We start from the raw sequence: 17,674 nt of genomic DNA on the forward strand, positions 1-17,674 counted from the left end.
TCTTCGCTAATTACTTCGGGGTTTGATTGGCGGTTGCACATTCATCTAATTAATCATCTCTCTTTTTTCTTTCTAAATATGGCGAAAATGACTCATTATATGAAGGAATAAATGGCTTAATAATATCAGATTTCTATTATTTCTTGTTCAAGAATCATGATTGTTATTTGTTAATCGAGGTATATTAAAAAAAGCTAAAAATCTCACACTGTAATTATAATATAAAAGATTTTGTGGCTAGATTATAGATTGTTTTGTCAAAAGAAAGCATCTTTGTCAGATTAAAGCTTTAAACGATCTACAATTGTGAGATTTCAAGAGTCTATATTATATAATTCTATTGCATATAATTTTATACGCCATACATTTCAATATATTTTCATTATATTTGTGTACATGTGTATTGATTCTTCAAAAAATTATAAATAATTAAATAAGATGATGAATATAACATGTCACCCATAAATTTTAACGTCACGCAAATTATAAATCGTCTAAAGTGGATTTAATATCGAAATTATAAACATTAATAAATTCTCAACATAATGTAAAGCTTTTTGAAACCAAGTAGCGGCGGATGTAAGGCGAGATAATTTATCAAACGCTTCTTTTATTCATGTTGTAGCGCGCGATATCTCAAAGTGCATGTCGATCTCGCGGTTTGTCAGAAATAAATCATGCGTATATACGTCCGGCATTATAACGAAAGATCGGTGATGCCTGTAAACGGTTCTCCCTCGGTTTCTTTGAACTTTTTGCGGCAGGACGTTAAGAAAGATGTTGTAGCTGCTTTCAAAAAATAATATAGATGGTCTGAAGAACGTTTTGCTATACGGATCGTTATCCAGCGTCATGGCGAGCGTTGTGTCGCGCAACTTGGGCCTCGTCTTCTTGTTTATCTCCGACATCTTTACCGAGTCTCCAATATTCTAAAATACAAGACATTTTTTTACAGAGAGAGAATACAATTTTTAATAATAATTAAATTTGACACAATTTTAATATATAAAGGGAAGAGATCTTTTATCGCTCGTATTATCGCGCGATTAACATGATTACAATTATGAAATTAAAATATGTCATCAGACTCGTGAAATTGTCAACAAATTAATAAACAGCTATACGAGTCAGTCGCGGTACGTGGTGCGCAAGTAAAGAAATTAATAGTTACAGAAGTAACGAATTACAAAATGTATATAATATACATATACATCTATTCCAACTTGATAAATTGCGCGCCGATTATTCGTCAGACTTGAAACACAGCTATCGGCGCGCAATTTATCAAGTTGAAATAGATGTATATGTATATTTTATACACTGTAATTCGTTACTTCTGTAACTATTAATTTCTTTACTTGCACACCACGTACCGCGCCTGACTAGTATAGCTGTTTATTAATTTGTTGTTTTGAAATTATATGTACCATATGCACATACCCTTCACTCGCGGGCACTGCGAATCGCGCGAATAAAGAACGTGCAAAAATGACATTCCTTATCTTCAGAATTCATTAATATATGTTAAATGTGTCTTGGCAATAGAAGCGTGTAATGTCATAGAATATATAGCGTAACAGCCCGTTACGTTTCTTACATCTGTATCGTATATCGCGTTGAAAACCATTATCGACAATCGCGCCGGCGGCGGGTCTCAATAATTATTAATCTGTAAATCGCCCGACAGGAAGATTAGCGGCGTGTAATAACACGCGTCGGTTTTTTCTTATCCTTTCGCGGCGTGATTTTCGAATGCAGGAAACGCGCAGTAGGTATATGCAGAACGCTTTCGGACATCGTTGCTTGGGCGTCGAGGAGGGTGAGCTGGGACGAGGGGTGGAGGAGAACGACGCAATTTGGTTACGAACTGTTTAATGACTTTTACAACGCGCTTCTGGTTGCAGAATCGGCGGCGCGGTTTCTTCCGGGATACGGTAATACGGTTCTCCTTTGATCGCCAACGCCACGCTTTCGCGATGAAAGTTCGTATGTGTATATGTACTTACGTGCGGCTTGTACAGTTTCAATGCGTCGCTCGCAAACGATTTGTTTTTGTAGCGACGCGGGGCTCGCGAAAAATGCGAAACGAATCACTTCCGTGGGAATCGCGATGTTTCGTTGTACTCGGTTACGCATTTTCGGGGGATCGCGCTTTAAATATTTTTGATTGTGTTTCCGAGCTATCCGGGTTAGCGCGCAAACCCTTTCATTATTCCGGCATAAATAATCCCATCGTATGAATACGTGTGAAAACATATTGTTGAAAATAAAATTTAATTGTATAAACAACTGTTGAAATGGAAAAAAACTGTTAACACGCAATTTCCTGATGTACATTTGTTGTTGTTGATTACCATGTAATTATCGAACTCTCTCTCTTTCTCTCTCTCTCTCTCTCTCTCTCTCTCTCTCTCTCTCGCTTTATCCAATTCTACAATTTATTGAAATTTATAGGATTTTTATGTCCAGCATAAACTTTGATATTGGCTAAAATAGGTCAGGTTTGCATTTTCCTGGCGTTTGTATTTTATTTTTACGGAGCATGGATAAATTGCATGGTGCAGTAATGTCTCTTCACACGAGTGAATAGCGCTCGCAATAAATCGCTGTCATTTGCACAGCGCGCGATTCGAAGTACTCGCGAGTGAAGGGTATTGGATAGCACCACCCATTTCGTCACATGAGAGAACCGTGTTATTTCGCGCGTATAAGAAGCATCATTTTCCATGGCATGTTCGTCGCTCTCAAAGTCATTGCTGCATGGGCATTCTGGCGCAATTAGATGGCACTCAGTCACTGATGAATTCCATTCTAGATCTCTTATATAATTCACGATAGAATAATTATAAAATTCGTTTTCGATAGTATAATTATAAAATTTAATAGAAATTTAATTATAATTAATTGCGTGGATAAAAAAGAAGTTTGCGGAATTCCGTCTGAAATTATAGATCGTTTAAAGTGGGGTTAATTTGCTCGTTGGGTTTAATTGGTCGTCCTTCAATTTTTGGACCCTCTTGTTGTTTCTTCAATTAATAAAGAGTCGGACGGGGACATTGATCGATAATTCATTTATTTAATGATTATTGAGCTTGGTTTGCTTACAAATAGCATTGTCGTTCCGTGAACCTTTTTCACTCAGCTATTCTTTGTGTTCTCAAGACGAAGATTTATGGTTTCTATTATTCAAGAATTATAGACCGACAAGAGTCTTTCGCGTTCTTACACTTGCTTCTGTGTCATGTCTGCAGTGGCTATTGCGATAATGATCACGAAAACACCTGAACTCCCCTTATTTTGCTTAATAATACATCTTAATAAGTAAACATAAATAAATTCTTTTATTTATGAATATCTATTCTATATAATAAATATATATATATATATATATATATATATATATATATATATAACAGAAATATTATAAATTTAATAAAATAGATTCAGTTTTGAATAAAATTTCGTACGGTCCATCGCGATTGATCGGGATTTTATGGTCTCCCAAGCCGATAGGTCAGGTCAGTTTCCAACACGTCGAGCACGTCGAGCGCGTTGCTCTAGATTCGCGTCCAAGGATGGCAATTGCGCCACGATCCCCGACGGTTAACGCGGATTCCCATATCTGCGAGGAACGCGAGCGAACGACAGAATCACTCTCGCCTAGAAAGTAAACTTCCACACCGCCCGCGGGCAACTACGCCCTCCGGCCTGGTCAAGCTTTAATCATTTAATTACGCTCGCGAAGGCGAAGCGGATGCCGGCGATCGCCAGAACAGAGGAAGAGGAATCGGAGTAATTATTATTCTTGATTGAAGAGGAAGGATGAACGCGAGGAATCACTGCTAAGATTCAATTATACCGTTTGGAGACATGAACAGAAAGGAAATTTAAAGATATATAATTCTATTAACTTATCAATATTAAAATTCGTGTTTTTTAATAACTACTTTAATTATTTAGAAACATATGTATTTTTTACGTTAGATATATGCTTTTCAACGTTCAGTATGTTATAAATTTTGTAGAATCATATTTTCCCACTTTTTGTCTCTAAAATTCTAATTTTTATATATTAGTTATAAATTGATTGCAAAAGTTTGTGAGATTCCCGAGATTCTTGAACGAAGTTTAAAGATCTTTTAATGGTCATCCTTGGATGGGAATATGGAGCAGTTGTCTCGGCTTGGCAGACATAAAAACTGATCGACATTGCTCGTTGCAATGAAAACGAAGAGTCATCAATTGGCATTCCGGTCGATCGTCAAGATCAGCACGATTTAGCGAACGCACCTGGTAATTTTTTTTATAACTGCTCGTTCTCTTTGCCTAAGAATACAGGATATATCTGTATATACAGTTATACGTAATAACTGTATATACTGATTATACAGTTGGAATTAAAACAATTTTCATTCAAGATTGATTTTATATAATTATTTTTTTAATTTTTTATACTTATTTTATATAGTTATGATTGCATTTATTTTTAATATTATATTGATTTAGTATTAATTATTAATTTTTAAATACATATCTGTTTATATTAGTTTATTGACAATTATTTAGTTTTTCTACGCATCAAGACTTATAATAATCTGACCTCATTTGGTTGAACCATTATTCTGAACATAAATGGCCGCATAATGAAATCACGCTCGGGATGATTACCGTGCTTCATTAATTTTAGCGCTTGTAATCACCTTTATTTCATCCCTAAAGCCTTGAATAATTTTTTACATTCATTATCTACGTGTATAAAAGATAATCTTCTTATTATCTGCTTCCTTCGGATAATTTATGTGCTATAAAGTGAGTTTTGTGTGAAGAACAAATAGGATTTTGTTATTAGTTTCTTTAAAATAAAAATTAAATCTATATAAAATGTGTACCATATCGTTTAGAAATCAATATACAAATAACGGATATTATATATGTATATCAAAACTTGAGATATACATAATAAATAAAAAATGCAACATATTCTGATATCTACATATGCCTTTTCTATATTTTCTGCTGTGAATTTAAATTATACGATTTAAGCTCAATTAAAAGTAAATGAATCTCCGTTTCTTATACCGCGATCTTTTTTTTTTACAATGAAAGTTCTTTATGTAATATCGATCTTACGTAAGGAGTCTAAACGATTTTTTTCTCATCAGCAATTATTCGCGAATATTCTCGCGCGTTTTGGTGCGCGATCGCATTCGCGTTATCGTGCGAAATCACTTTTCAGCGCAATAGAACAGCCGTTCTACAAATGGAACACAATGCAACATGCATTACACAAGATCGTCGTAAATGCGCCGGTTAATAATGAGCGGAATTCGAATGTCCATGCATTCATCGAATTACATCCGTGGAAATCGGAGGGATGAGCAAAAAACATAACGCGATATTGAGTTCGTTTATTTAATAAACGAATGTGTTATTGACGAAAAAATAAATATGCTTAACGACTCGTTTATCCATTTGTATCAATCTCGATTTTCATGGCCGGATGCCATGAGAATGCCATGAGATACCGCATGAGATGGATAAATCGTGACTCGCCGATGAATATTCACTCGATGATTCGCGCGTCTATTAATCGTAAATCGCGACATCCATTTTATTTATATCTTGCCGACCGACACTGCGATTGACTCTTAGCGCACAGGAAGAGATAATAGACGAGAATAGATAATTAGCTGCTACCGCATAATTGCCGCTATTGCGGAAGTCGGAAAGAGTTTGCACTTGCTTTTCTACCATTCATGTGCGGGATTATTCAGAAAGAGCGCATGAGAAAACGGCTCTGCTTATAAGGTAACTTTAATAGTCAGAAAATGGCATAAATTTTAAATTTTATACTGTCTTATATATTCTTGTACGCTGATACTTATTTTCTCTTTTTTTTAACAAATGTATCTTCATTAGTGAATTAAAGAAACAAATAATGAACTATTAACATCGAAGATATAGCGAAGATAAGCGAATATAGATTCGATTAAAGTATTATGTATTATGTATTACGAGCGAAAACTGTTTCGTACATGTACGGGAGATTGGTTTAGCGAGTGCAGCGATGCACGAATTGCCGCAATGCGTTTTCCGCGGGGGAAAGCGCGTTCGGGCTGCGGTGCAGTGGTGCATAAGCGAGTGGAAGGTGATTTTTCGATTTTTTAAAGATTTTATCCACATATGTCAATTATCTAATCAAATTGCACAAATTGCACCTGGCTAATAAGAAACCACGCGATATAACGTAATCGAAATTATACATGGTACTGGTAAAAAAACGCACGGCGCGACATATTTTTGTGTTATTTACATACTTTTACTTATTTATTATTTATTCTTTTACACCGCGTTATATTTCTACTCATATCATTTTGTCGATATTTTATGTGTCGTTACGTAAACAAAATATTTTTATACGAATTGTCGAGAAATAAATATGGTTGTCTCTCCCTTTCCGATACGTCCATACCATGTCTCTGAAATATTCAAAGACTGTGTAATAAAGGTTTCGTTCGCGAAATCTCCCTCGGGCGTCACAGCGCGATGCAATGTGAGCGTTGCGTTAATATTTCTCGTGCGCCCGCCTGCATCGACAAACACGTGTCCATCTCTCTTTCTCCCTCTCTCTTTCTATCGTTTTCTTCCTCTTTTGTTCATCTGATCCGAACGTGAAACGTTACAAAATAATGAGAATCGTTAAACTTTCCAGGTTTTGCAACGATTCCACCGCACGACGTATCTACATCCACGCGGGGTTGTTCCGCGCATACACTTGTGAGAAATGCAACGAATCGTGCTTGGCTGAAGTTGCGCAAATCGCGCACACCGCGGCTTTTATACCGAGTAAAGGCGACCGTCGGCCTTAGTCTTTGCGGGTAATTGCTAATCGGTCTGAAAAAGCGCGGCCGACGACGAAGAAATGCAGGGGCGTTCACTTCCATCGCTCGGAAACGACGATTTTGCGCTCGCAAAAATCGCACCATGCAGTTCGTGCTTTCAAAGGAAGCAAAAGAGAGAAAGAGAGGGAGAGAGAGGGGGGGCCAGATGTACTTCGATGTGACCCAGAACTAAATGCGTTCATGGCTATAACCACCTCTAGTAACTAGCAGTAGTTGCGAAATTAACGCTGCTCGTAAAGCGCGCGTTTATTAGACCCGAGGGTGAATGACGCACAGGGGGAAAATTACTGGAACTACTGCGTGTATTAAAAATCGAAAGACAGAGCTACTATACGAGATATGTCTACAATTTCACAATATAACTAAAGAATTTTTGCTCCAAAGAAACTGTATTAAAGTGTACTAAAACTTTACTAAAACTGCATTAAAACTGTAAAGAGAAACAATTTTTGTTTACTATATGTATATGTTAGAATATAAAAATAATTAACACGCATTAACACGAATTAACACGCAAAAGAAAACTTGATTAAAAACTCATTTTTAGAAAAATATTAAATGACAATCGACATAATGAAATAATAGAGCATTTAATTAATAGACTGTTAGTATAATTTTTTACATATTGTTGTCAACGTTTTAATAACATTTTTACTATGTCTATATAAAAAAGTAAGAAAATATATTCCATTTATAAAACATTTGTTAGGTTTTAAAAAGATTTATTTCTTTTAGAAATTATATAGAAGGAGGTTATTGCATGTGCAAAAATATTGGTTTATTCGTTATATTACATATTATCTGAGTAATCCATGAGGAGAAATAGTAATTCTGAAAAGTTCTATTGTTACCTCTATATGCATGTGCGCCACCAATTTCTCAGCGTAACAGCGATTTCAACGATTTCAACACGTTCCCAAGTCTAGTGAAACGATTGACAGAAGAAACAGATCACACGGTTTTCCTCGCGCGCTGCGAACTAAACGCCGATTAAAGAAACACAGATTTCGCTATTGCAAAATTAATATACATATATAGAACGAAACTATATATCGTCAGTTAATTAGGCTCGATCCGAGTGAAGAAACGCCGAATTTCGCCGTTACGAAATTAATATACTGCATGTTAAACGGAATTGTGTTCTGCATAAATTAATTAGACATAAATTGGAAGGATTTCACATTGTAGAAAAGAGAAAAAAAAATTATTTACGGTTTGAAGAAGAAAACGGCGGAACGAATAGTCGCGTCCTATGCCGCAATCGAAATGAGAAATCAATTTTGCTTGTGCTTTCCGTTCTCTGCATGCTATATCGTCGTTCCCACTCGTCTTTTTCAAAATATAAGTACGGGGTATATATACGATTGCGAAATCGACAGCAATAGAACGGACATCTCACGTTACGGAAATCTATTGTTCTCCGGTTTCCTGTTAAATTTGCCTTAATTGAGGTCCAGTTAAGGCACATTGTCCTAAAAGCGGGAGTTTTCGCCGTGAAAAGTCTGAGAAAAACAGATGAGCGCCGTATTTTCCGTTTCAGGAGTATCATAACGTAATTGCGCGCTATTACGCGAGTCGTATATTTTATCTCAGGTAATTACAGCGAGATATCGCGCGGAAAGATAGGGTCAATTGTTATTTTATGGTTGCACAGTATACCTTTTACGCAAGTCGCGTAACAAAAAAAAACACCCGAACGTTTTCTTTCTCTTAAATGTGCCTTCGCATTTTCCTGAAGTGTGTTACATCCTCTAATCAGCCGACTTCATCAATGCGCGTTACGGCCGACGCACCTGCAATACGCAAACTCCTTGCGAACGTTACTCGTTACATGCTGGGTTAGTAACTGCGATTTAACATCGTGATCAATAACATCACGACCGTGATCTGTGGATCCGGAGTGATCAATCTTAGACAAGAAGTCAGAAATCAGCGGTGCTTATTAAGACGATTGTGAGCATGATATGGTGCCGTTTGTCAAAGTTGTGCAATTCGTTCGTACAAGGTGATTTGTTTTGGAATAGACAATGTTTAACGTTAGAAACACAGTAGAAGACAGACTAAAGTATTGTGATCATTTACGGCGATAAATTATGCGGTAAATTAACTCACAATCAGTAGCAACAGTTCTAGATGTTCACGACTGTAAACTTTCTGATTTCGAATAAAAATTTTTTTTCTTTTAACTTTACGATCATTTAAAAAAATTATAAAGTGAAGTCACGCGGTGTGTGAGTATATACAGTCCAGTTCTACTTTCCTTTAGTTTTGTACGTATATGTATCTATTTGCCCATTCAATCTTGCGAAACGCAATAATTTAGCTTTATATAAATCTACTTTCCCACGTAATCTTACGAAATAGAATAAATCCTTAAAATTAAAAAATATTTATTTCAGATTTTTTAAATTATATATATATATAGATCTTATCTCGCATCGTAAACTAACCTGTGTTCTTCATTCGAGCGACCTGCTTTTTCTATGAATCAAATTAACGACGAGCGGATTTCATCTGGAGTGCCCCCCTTCGATGGTCCATGATCCTTAAAAATCTTCAAGGGTGTCGACTTGGTACCGGAAGCCAGGCATCGTGATTGACTGGAATCAAGCTCCCAATAAGGGATCTGAAAGGGTCGCGGTATTGGTGAAAGGGGTCCGCATCCGAAGCAGTGCAATCGTGCCCCCGCCTCATCCCTGGGCCCCCCTGGACCTGGGCAGGGCTCCGCTATAAAAGCATACTGCGTCGCCCCTCGAACACGTAGTGTTTTCTCGCGTAGCGCACAAGAAAAACTGTCATCACACACCATGAAGTTCTTCGTAAGTTTCTCCTCGCAAGTATTACACGAGGAAGTAAAAGTTAATTGTTGTGTTGCCCGAGAATAATTCCCCTGCAATTGATCTTGGGGATTCTGTCGCACGGTGTCGCGCAAGTTTTGCATTTGCCTAGTACTTCTGTTATATTTGCTTTATATTATATTTATATAAATGTTAAATATATAAATAAATATTTATTTATATAATATTTTTATATATAAATATTGCAATTTATTTTATAATTTATTTTATATTCTAAAATTGAATTTAGATATCTTATTATATACATGAACGTAAAAAAATTAAATAAAAGGTAAAAAGTATTAATTTGATTTATATATATGTATAATTTATATATATAAATACATAAGGTATTAATTAAATATATATAAATAATATTTAATTGTACTATTAATTGGTTATTTAATTATTATGTGTATCTTAATAAGCTGTTAATAATTATGTTTAATTGCATATTTTAATTTATTAAAATTGCAATTAAATGTATTAGTTTTTTGTATAGTTTCTATTGTATCACGACACAAGGATTGAATATATTCTGAACATATTGTTATATATATATGTAAGATATATATATATATATATATATATATATATATTACATTATTACATACTATTATTATATGCATTACAATTACACTGCATTATATTATTGTATGATTGCAGATTGTTTTGTTCGCCATTGTGGCTGCCGTCAGCGCTGGATACGAGGCAAGTACTTTATAATCGTCATTTAAAGAAGCTCATATTTACCGAAATATTAATTTATATTATTATTTCTCTTTGAATGCGTGTACGCAAACGTGTAGTAATACTAATTTTATTGTAACAATGTAAATTGCCTGGTTAACGTTACTACCACTTCTCTGGATTTCACTTTTGTGATTAATCAAACTTTAATTATTCCATTCTTATTATTAATTTTTAGTGACTCTCGACGTTTCTGTCTTTTTAAATAATTAACATACCTCGTTATTCAAGTGATATTCGAGCGACTCGAATCTCGACGAGGAAACGCACTTTAATAAGGTATCCGTCTGTATAATCACCATTTCTTCTTCATCTATTTTTGAGGGAAAGACTTCTAGGTTTTTAAAAAATCTTCCAGTTTGCAAATTAATCTTTCAAAAGTAAGTCGTTGTCATTGTCGTTCATCAAGCATGACTGATATTTAACCTTTAACTGCACTTTTTATATTCTGATACTTCGACAGGCACTTGAACTTCTTGTGTTTCTTTGTAAGTTTTAATCTACTGATCGATAAATGTATACAACAATTACATTCAGTAACAAAGCCTACTTCAATCTTTCTTATTCTCGTCTTCGTGGATGTTTCTACATCAACCACTATTCTCATTTTATTCTTCGCAATTCTATATTCTCTCGACTTGTGATAACTCCTCATTTCTTAAAACACCATTGCTGATTTATCAACGTCATGCGGATTACGAAGGCTCGTTCTATTTCTCTTCCGGCGACCGAGTAACTTTGGACGTACTCGGCGGGAAAGTAACTTCACGTAACACCCGTGTTTCCAAGGCGATCGATTCCGATCATGTGAAAAACGACTGTTTGACGCACCTCAGATCGCGCAGCCCTGGCTGGCTCCTGTGGTGCACGCTTCTCCAGTGGTGCATGCCGCACCGGTGGTGCACGCGCCCCAGCCCTGGGTCGCGCCCGTGCCGAAATACCTCAAGGTCGCTGCTCCTGTAGCGCACGCCAAGGTAATAGTGGTAGAGAACTGTCACTGAGGGAGGTCGATTATATTACACGATGGATATTTAATCGTCTCTCTGTGGCTTTGGCAGAGCTGCAAACAACTCGACTAGATAATTCATTGCGTGATGAAGGTAACGCGCTATAAGATAACGGAAAGTGTTAAAATTAAAGTCGCTACGGTGATGATAGTAGAGAAATATCACTGAAGTATTCAGAATTAGAAACATTTAACATTTGACATTAAGCTAAGTAAACGGGATATACTTCGGTTCTGTGAATTTAAGACAAACTGAAACAATAAATAAGTTAACAAATGCTAATTACAATTTATCGAAAAATATTCGCTAGGCAATGAGACATTGATGTATTATATCTTGCGCGATGTGTGGCTTAAGATATCTAAGATAATAGTATTACCACATATAAATTACAAACGATAGATAAATAATAACGCTTTTCGGAAAATGTCCAAACGGGAAACCGAGCAGAAACTGTTACTTCATGTCGTTTATTGCGCCTTTCCTTCCGTTTAATGGCCAGTCGATTTCTAATGTTATATTACGTTACTAGATCTGATCAGCAGTTACGTGTCTTTCTTGCTTTACGCTACCGCTACAGCTGAACCGGCAACGGAATAGGTGTCCGCGATAGCAAATTAATTGGATTTCCTACTTAATCGGAGACCTATAAAGGGGCCGTGACGAAACCCGGCTCAATTGCACCGAAATAATCGGTGCAACTCGTTTACGTAACGTTTGTTCCGCCTCCAACTCGTTGTTGCATAATTAATGATAAGCAGCTTGGATTATCTTTGTTTGGTTCGTTTTCACAACTGCTCAGAAATCTGGTAGTAATGTTAAAACTGACATTTTATTTATAAGGGAAAATAAATATTTTTTTATACAATTTTCTGAATTTCTTTTTGATAATTATTGATTATCTTTATGTTATTATAATTCTATCACACATACAACACAACAAAAGAAACAACATATAAATATATATATAACAAATTTTTTAATTAAGAAATTTCTGATATTTTATTTCTGTACAAGTTTCTCGAAATTAAATTAATTATTAACAATTAATTTTTTAATAATCAAAATTAATTTATTTTAATTTTTACGATAAATTATTAATAATGTTACTGAGTCCAAATTGCTTTCAATTGATTGTAATATTGTTTTGTAAAATAATTTCAGAGTCAATACTTTACGCACTGTGATCGCATTTCGTTGTAAAATTAATATAGACGAATATTCTTGCCTAGTTTGTAATTCATGTACATATAACATCAATATATAACATTAATTTTTAATTTTTAATTTTATTATATACATTATTTATATATTAATTTTTTATTATTTGATTTGATTTATTTTTTCTGTTTTGTCAATTGCGTAACTGTCCTCACACTTACACCAAAAGCAGCATTTGAAACGTGTCTAATAATTATTCTAGACATAATGTTAATATTATTTTATTATTATTTACAGCAAGTCTACCACGCGCATTACATTCCCCAGCAGCCCGCCATTCCACCCCCACATCCGGGTCCCCTGCATATCAAGGGAAACGACCACGTCACTAGACTACATTACAGCGGTCCCCATGTTCCGCATCCACATCTCGTCGGCGTCGAGCATTACGTACCCGCCCCGGAACCCGCGATCTCCGTCGTGAAGACTCATGGACACGGCTGGGACTAAGAACCCCCCCGTCTAACGATGCTCCTCGATTAAACCCGTTGGTCCAAAGTGGTTCATACCAAAATGGCAGTCATCCCGAATCTTATCAATCATAATAATGACAGCATTGACAGCAGACAACTTCGTCGACGATATATCTGGTTTTTCGGGAATTTAAATAACTTCAATTGAGACAAATATAAGGCCAAGGATCCATCGATGACGACGATCGTCAAAATCAGCATCTCCGAGGAATTTTGAGAGCCTCAGAAAAGACGGAAAATCGTGGACCACTCACTGGATCGCAGACCTGGCAGCCAAACTCAAGAATAAAAAAACTCATCTTGATTTTATTTTAAAGCTACATATGACACTTATACGAATACACATAGACACGAACACCCGCGTCTTTTTCTGTTTCTCCGTTTTTCCCAATCACCGAAATTCTCGTGCGGCAATGTGATATTGAAGAAGACATCACTGCAACATCAGAGAGAGCGTTTTCCCTTTCCCCCCCATTTCTCGGATCCCGTCCTATTTTTCTTCACTGTCCGCAACACTTTTATTTATTTTCTAATAAAAGTTGATTTGTATACGTCTTGTGATAAACCAGAAATTGCGTTGTTTTTCTTTCCTCCGTTCTCTACCCTCGTTTTTTAAATATTTTTATGCTTACTTTTGTTCGTTTTTTTTTTAAATTTATTTTTTCTTCTACTCTTGAAAAGAGTAGTAACGATTACTTATGATAGCTCGATCGAGAGAAATAAATTCCGGAATGATTACGTATAGAACGTATGCAAAATAATAAATTGCGCAATTATGAAATGAGTACACGTGCTACACCGTTCTACAATTTTCCTCTCAGCTTTTTCCGAACCGCATTCTCAAAGTCTCCAAGATCAGTCAAGTGTAACAGGGTAACGACATTTGTTTACTAGTCAACATGCTGCGACGAGGTTGGATTTAAAAGCCTGTGAAAGTTTGCTTGTACCGTTTGTGTAAACTAGGCCATTTTGCAAACAGATTTAATTATCATTTAAGTAAATTATTATTAGTAAAAAAAATTTATTATAACAGCAAAGAATTCAGCAAAGCAATATTTAATGCTCAATAATAGCCCGTTTTAATGCCAGGCAGGGAGTAATAAAATTATTGTATTAGCAGCTGCCATTATATAAAATAAGTTAATTCGATATTAATTTCTATATATATTTCGATTTGTATAGATTTTATTATAACAAATATAAAAAAACGATAACAATTTTACCGGGCATGCGCCAATGTAGCAAAAGTACCGGGTATGTGCCAGTGTAGTAAAAGTTTATCTCTCTAGAAGAACATTATACCATTTGCCGTTCCTCAAAATTTCAGATTTATTCTCGATTCTTGCATTATTAAATAAATTATTAATTATGTCGTATATATATGTAAATGCTACTTAAGTAGAACTAGAGAATCAGAAAAATGAAAGTTAAATTACAGTTAAAACATTGCAGTTAAAATATTGGTAAAATAAATAAAATTAAATGTAATAAATTTTTATATATATCTTAAATTTTATCCCTGTATAGACATTATGCCTTAGGCTGTAATTGTGTAATAAAATAAGTAATATACAGTATTAACAACAATTTTACAGAACATACTTAATACGCAAAACAAAAATAATAATAACGCAAATCATATAATAGAGCGCAACATCCTTATTTCCTCACGAAATTTCATTAAAATTAGACATATACTACGTTTACGCGAGCGTTACATCTGTAGTAACTTACGATATATCACTCGTTTACGCGGAGTAAATTATCGTAAGTTACTACAAAATCCCGTTTACGCGAAGTAATTATTGTAAGTTACTACAGAAGTAACGCTCGCGTAAAAAAACGTAGTAAGAGGATAAATAAATTTTATAATGAGAATTAGATTAAAATTAATATGGAATTAATGTAAAATCAATTTAAAATTTAAACCGTGTTACTATTGTATATAAATAGATAAGTCAGTTCAATCAGCGTAGATCGAATCTTCTATGGAATTTTACGAAACGCTGTAGTTCCTTAAAGAAAAAATCGCAGCGATTGCGTGAATCATTGATCGATTTAATCATTGTAATTTAGCATCGCGATTTAACACGCTATTTTTTGTATATTCAAGCAAAACATATTTTATTTCACATTCACATTCACGCTCACTGATTACTGTAATGAATCAGATTAACGACAATTGTTTCTTTGGGAGGGGGGGGTCGCATCGCACGATCTTTAGCATCTTTAAGAGTGATGCTGTCGTTGATATCAAAAATATCGGAAGCGTGACAAGGCGTGACGTCGCGGTTGGGCGGGCACCTAACAAGGGGGCCCGAAAGGGTGTCGGTCGCGTGGTTAGTGAAAGGGGTCCGTGCGTGACGTGCAACGTCGTGCCCCCGCCTGACGCCCTGAGAGTGGGCCTGGACTTGGGCAGGGACCTGCTATAAAAGCATACCGCGTCGCCCCTTGAAGACATAGTGTTTGTTCGCATAACACACAAGAAAAACCACTGCTCGCCATCATGAAGTTCTTCGTAAGTTTTTCCCTTCACTCGCGATTTCGCCACGTCGATTTATCATATCACTTTTATTTTCATCTTATATGCTTTTATCTGCATGCAAAATTGTAGGCATAAAGGAAAATATTAAGCCTTGTATATTTATATATAGTATATGTTTAATTATTTATAAATAACTTTATTTTATTGAATGTATTTTAAAAATTGTTTATATCTCTTATTTGATATTTATATAACGTTACACTTATATGTCATATGTTTTATTTTACTTGCGTTTTTCTAAGTTTCCATTTATTCGGTAGTAATCTCTTTCCTATATTATTTATTTATTTTTAATCATATATTACAAGCGCCATTCTTTTTTGCTAGAATTCATACTATATATATAAAAAGTTAAAGATTCTAAATATATATATTTTTCGTACTAAATAACGTTCTTTTATTGCAGATTGTTTTGTTCGCCATCGTGGCTGTTGCCAGCGCTGTAAGTATTTCAGAATTATTATTTTAGAAAGTCAACATTTCCGCAATTTTTCTATCATGTTTGGAATAATGTATTCCAAAGAATGTATAATTATATATTATAATTATTCAATAACAGTCATAATATAACTATTTTTAACAAAAAATTAAAATTATATTGTCAATTAGTAAAATTAGCGGAGATATTTCGAGATAATTAAGCGCAAAGCAACAGCTGGACAGTATCAATATCTAATTATTAGTTTATCATTGGATTTTCTACTTAATTAAGCCCATTATCTCCGTGTCAAAACCCAGCTGCAATTGCATCAAATTGACCGCGCTTATTTGTGCAATTTTCGTATCAAAGTCCCCATTTGTAGTTGCCCAACCATTCTAAACTCTTTTGCATTCACCCGCGATGGAGCGATTTCGTAATGAGGAACTATGTTCCCTGGAGAAATCATTATTTTTTCGAGATTTAGATTTTCCGATCGTTTCAATTACGTAACGGACTACTCGGACAAGTGAGATTAAATATTTTGTTAATTACTAAAGCGCCATATCTTCTTTTATGTTTAGGGGCACTTAGCGCAGCACATCCACATCGCTGGCCAGCCCGCCATCCCGGCTCCTCACGCCGCCCCGCTCGCCCTCCACGGTAACGACCACACCACCCGCCTTCACTACTCTGGCCCGCATGTAGGGCATCCACACTTGGTGGGAGTCGATCATCTCATCCCGGCGCCGCATTACGAGCCCAGCATCGTCAACGTGCCTGTTCACGGCCACGGACACGGCTACTAGATCCCCTGACCTGAGCCAGCAGATCCGCTGGTCCGGAGTGGTCCACGCCGAGCGCGTCATCCTGAGGCTGATATGAGGCAGCGAATCAGCGACCACCACGATTGGTGAACGAGACAACGAGCAAAGCCTCTGCCAAGAGCCACAATTCTATCTCATCTGGCGAGGTGTTTCGATTCCGCGCGAGATCGCTCGCCGAGGATTATGGATGTTCGGCCCCGGAAGGGTCGAGGATCTCCGGTCCGAGGATCGAGGATCACGGAGGAATATCGTTGCAAAATTGCAATATATATATTGCCTATATTGGCAGATCAAAATGGAATTCGACTGCCTCAGGATACCCGTCATTGTCTTGGGCCACTCCCGAGGACCGTTCCCACAAAGACCAGGCAATCAGAAACTTGAAAAAAGCCACCCCTCCGCCGTTACTCCCTCATCTTTTTTTCGTTTTACCTTGACGCTACATATGACACGCATCGTACGAACATCGACGAACAATCAGGTCCTTTCGTGCTCCCATTCTCCATCTCATTCCGTCAACATCGAAATTCTGTGCGGCTTATTGAAGAAGAGAGTACAACATCACTCTGCGGCCATCTCTTCCTGTCCCCTCTATTCGTCTTCCGGCAGCACCACTTTTATTTATTTTATAATAAAAGTCAATTTTTACGTCTTGTGATAAAATGCGTCGTTTTATTCGATAATATCCCGAGTG

General features: G+C 36.0%; 2 protein-coding genes and 1 long non-coding RNA gene across 3 annotated transcripts; all 3 read left to right on the forward strand.

The window, feature by feature from the left end:
* Window positions 1–9,694: 9,694 nt before the first annotated feature.
* LOC143897287 (uncharacterized) lies at window positions 9,695–13,762 on the forward strand. Its single transcript, XM_077405819.1, has 3 exons — window positions 9,695–9,721; window positions 10,406–10,450; window positions 12,955–13,762. The coding sequence occupies exons 1-3, from the start codon at window positions 9,710–9,712 to the stop codon at window positions 13,165–13,167; spliced, it is 270 nt and encodes an 89-aa protein (XP_077261945.1). The 5' UTR covers window positions 9,695–9,709; the 3' UTR covers window positions 13,168–13,762.
* LOC143897288 (uncharacterized) lies at window positions 10,472–12,433 on the forward strand. Its single transcript, XR_013256895.1, has 2 exons — window positions 10,472–10,768; window positions 11,193–12,433. It is a non-coding gene; the product is annotated as an uncharacterized LOC143897288 (long non-coding RNA).
* Window positions 13,763–15,588: 1,826 nt separating the features above from the next.
* Window positions 15,589–17,643, forward strand: LOC143897285 (uncharacterized). Its single transcript, XM_077405815.1, has 3 exons — window positions 15,589–15,708; window positions 16,142–16,177; window positions 16,738–17,643. Exons 1-3 carry the CDS (start codon window positions 15,697–15,699, stop codon window positions 16,960–16,962), a joined length of 273 nt encoding a protein of 90 aa, XP_077261941.1. The 5' UTR covers window positions 15,589–15,696; the 3' UTR covers window positions 16,963–17,643.
* Window positions 17,644–17,674: the final 31 nt, after the last annotated feature.

The sequence above is a fragment of the Temnothorax americanus genome, unplaced genomic scaffold (genome assembly GCF_048541705.1).
Source record: "Temnothorax americanus isolate GAGA-0224 unplaced genomic scaffold, ASM4854170v1 Scaffold2, whole genome shotgun sequence".
Classification (NCBI taxonomy): domain Eukaryota; kingdom Metazoa; phylum Arthropoda; class Insecta; order Hymenoptera; family Formicidae; genus Temnothorax; species Temnothorax americanus.

Coding starts and splice junctions, on each gene's coding strand:
- LOC143897287 (XM_077405819.1), top strand. Junction 10,451..12,954: donor CCGTCAGCGCTGGATACGAG/GCAAGTACTTTA, acceptor TATTATTTACAG/CAAGTCTACCACGCGCATTA.
- LOC143897285 (XM_077405815.1), top strand. Junction 16,178..16,737: donor TCGTGGCTGTTGCCAGCGCT/GTAAGTATTTCA, acceptor TTTTATGTTTAG/GGGCACTTAGCGCAGCACAT.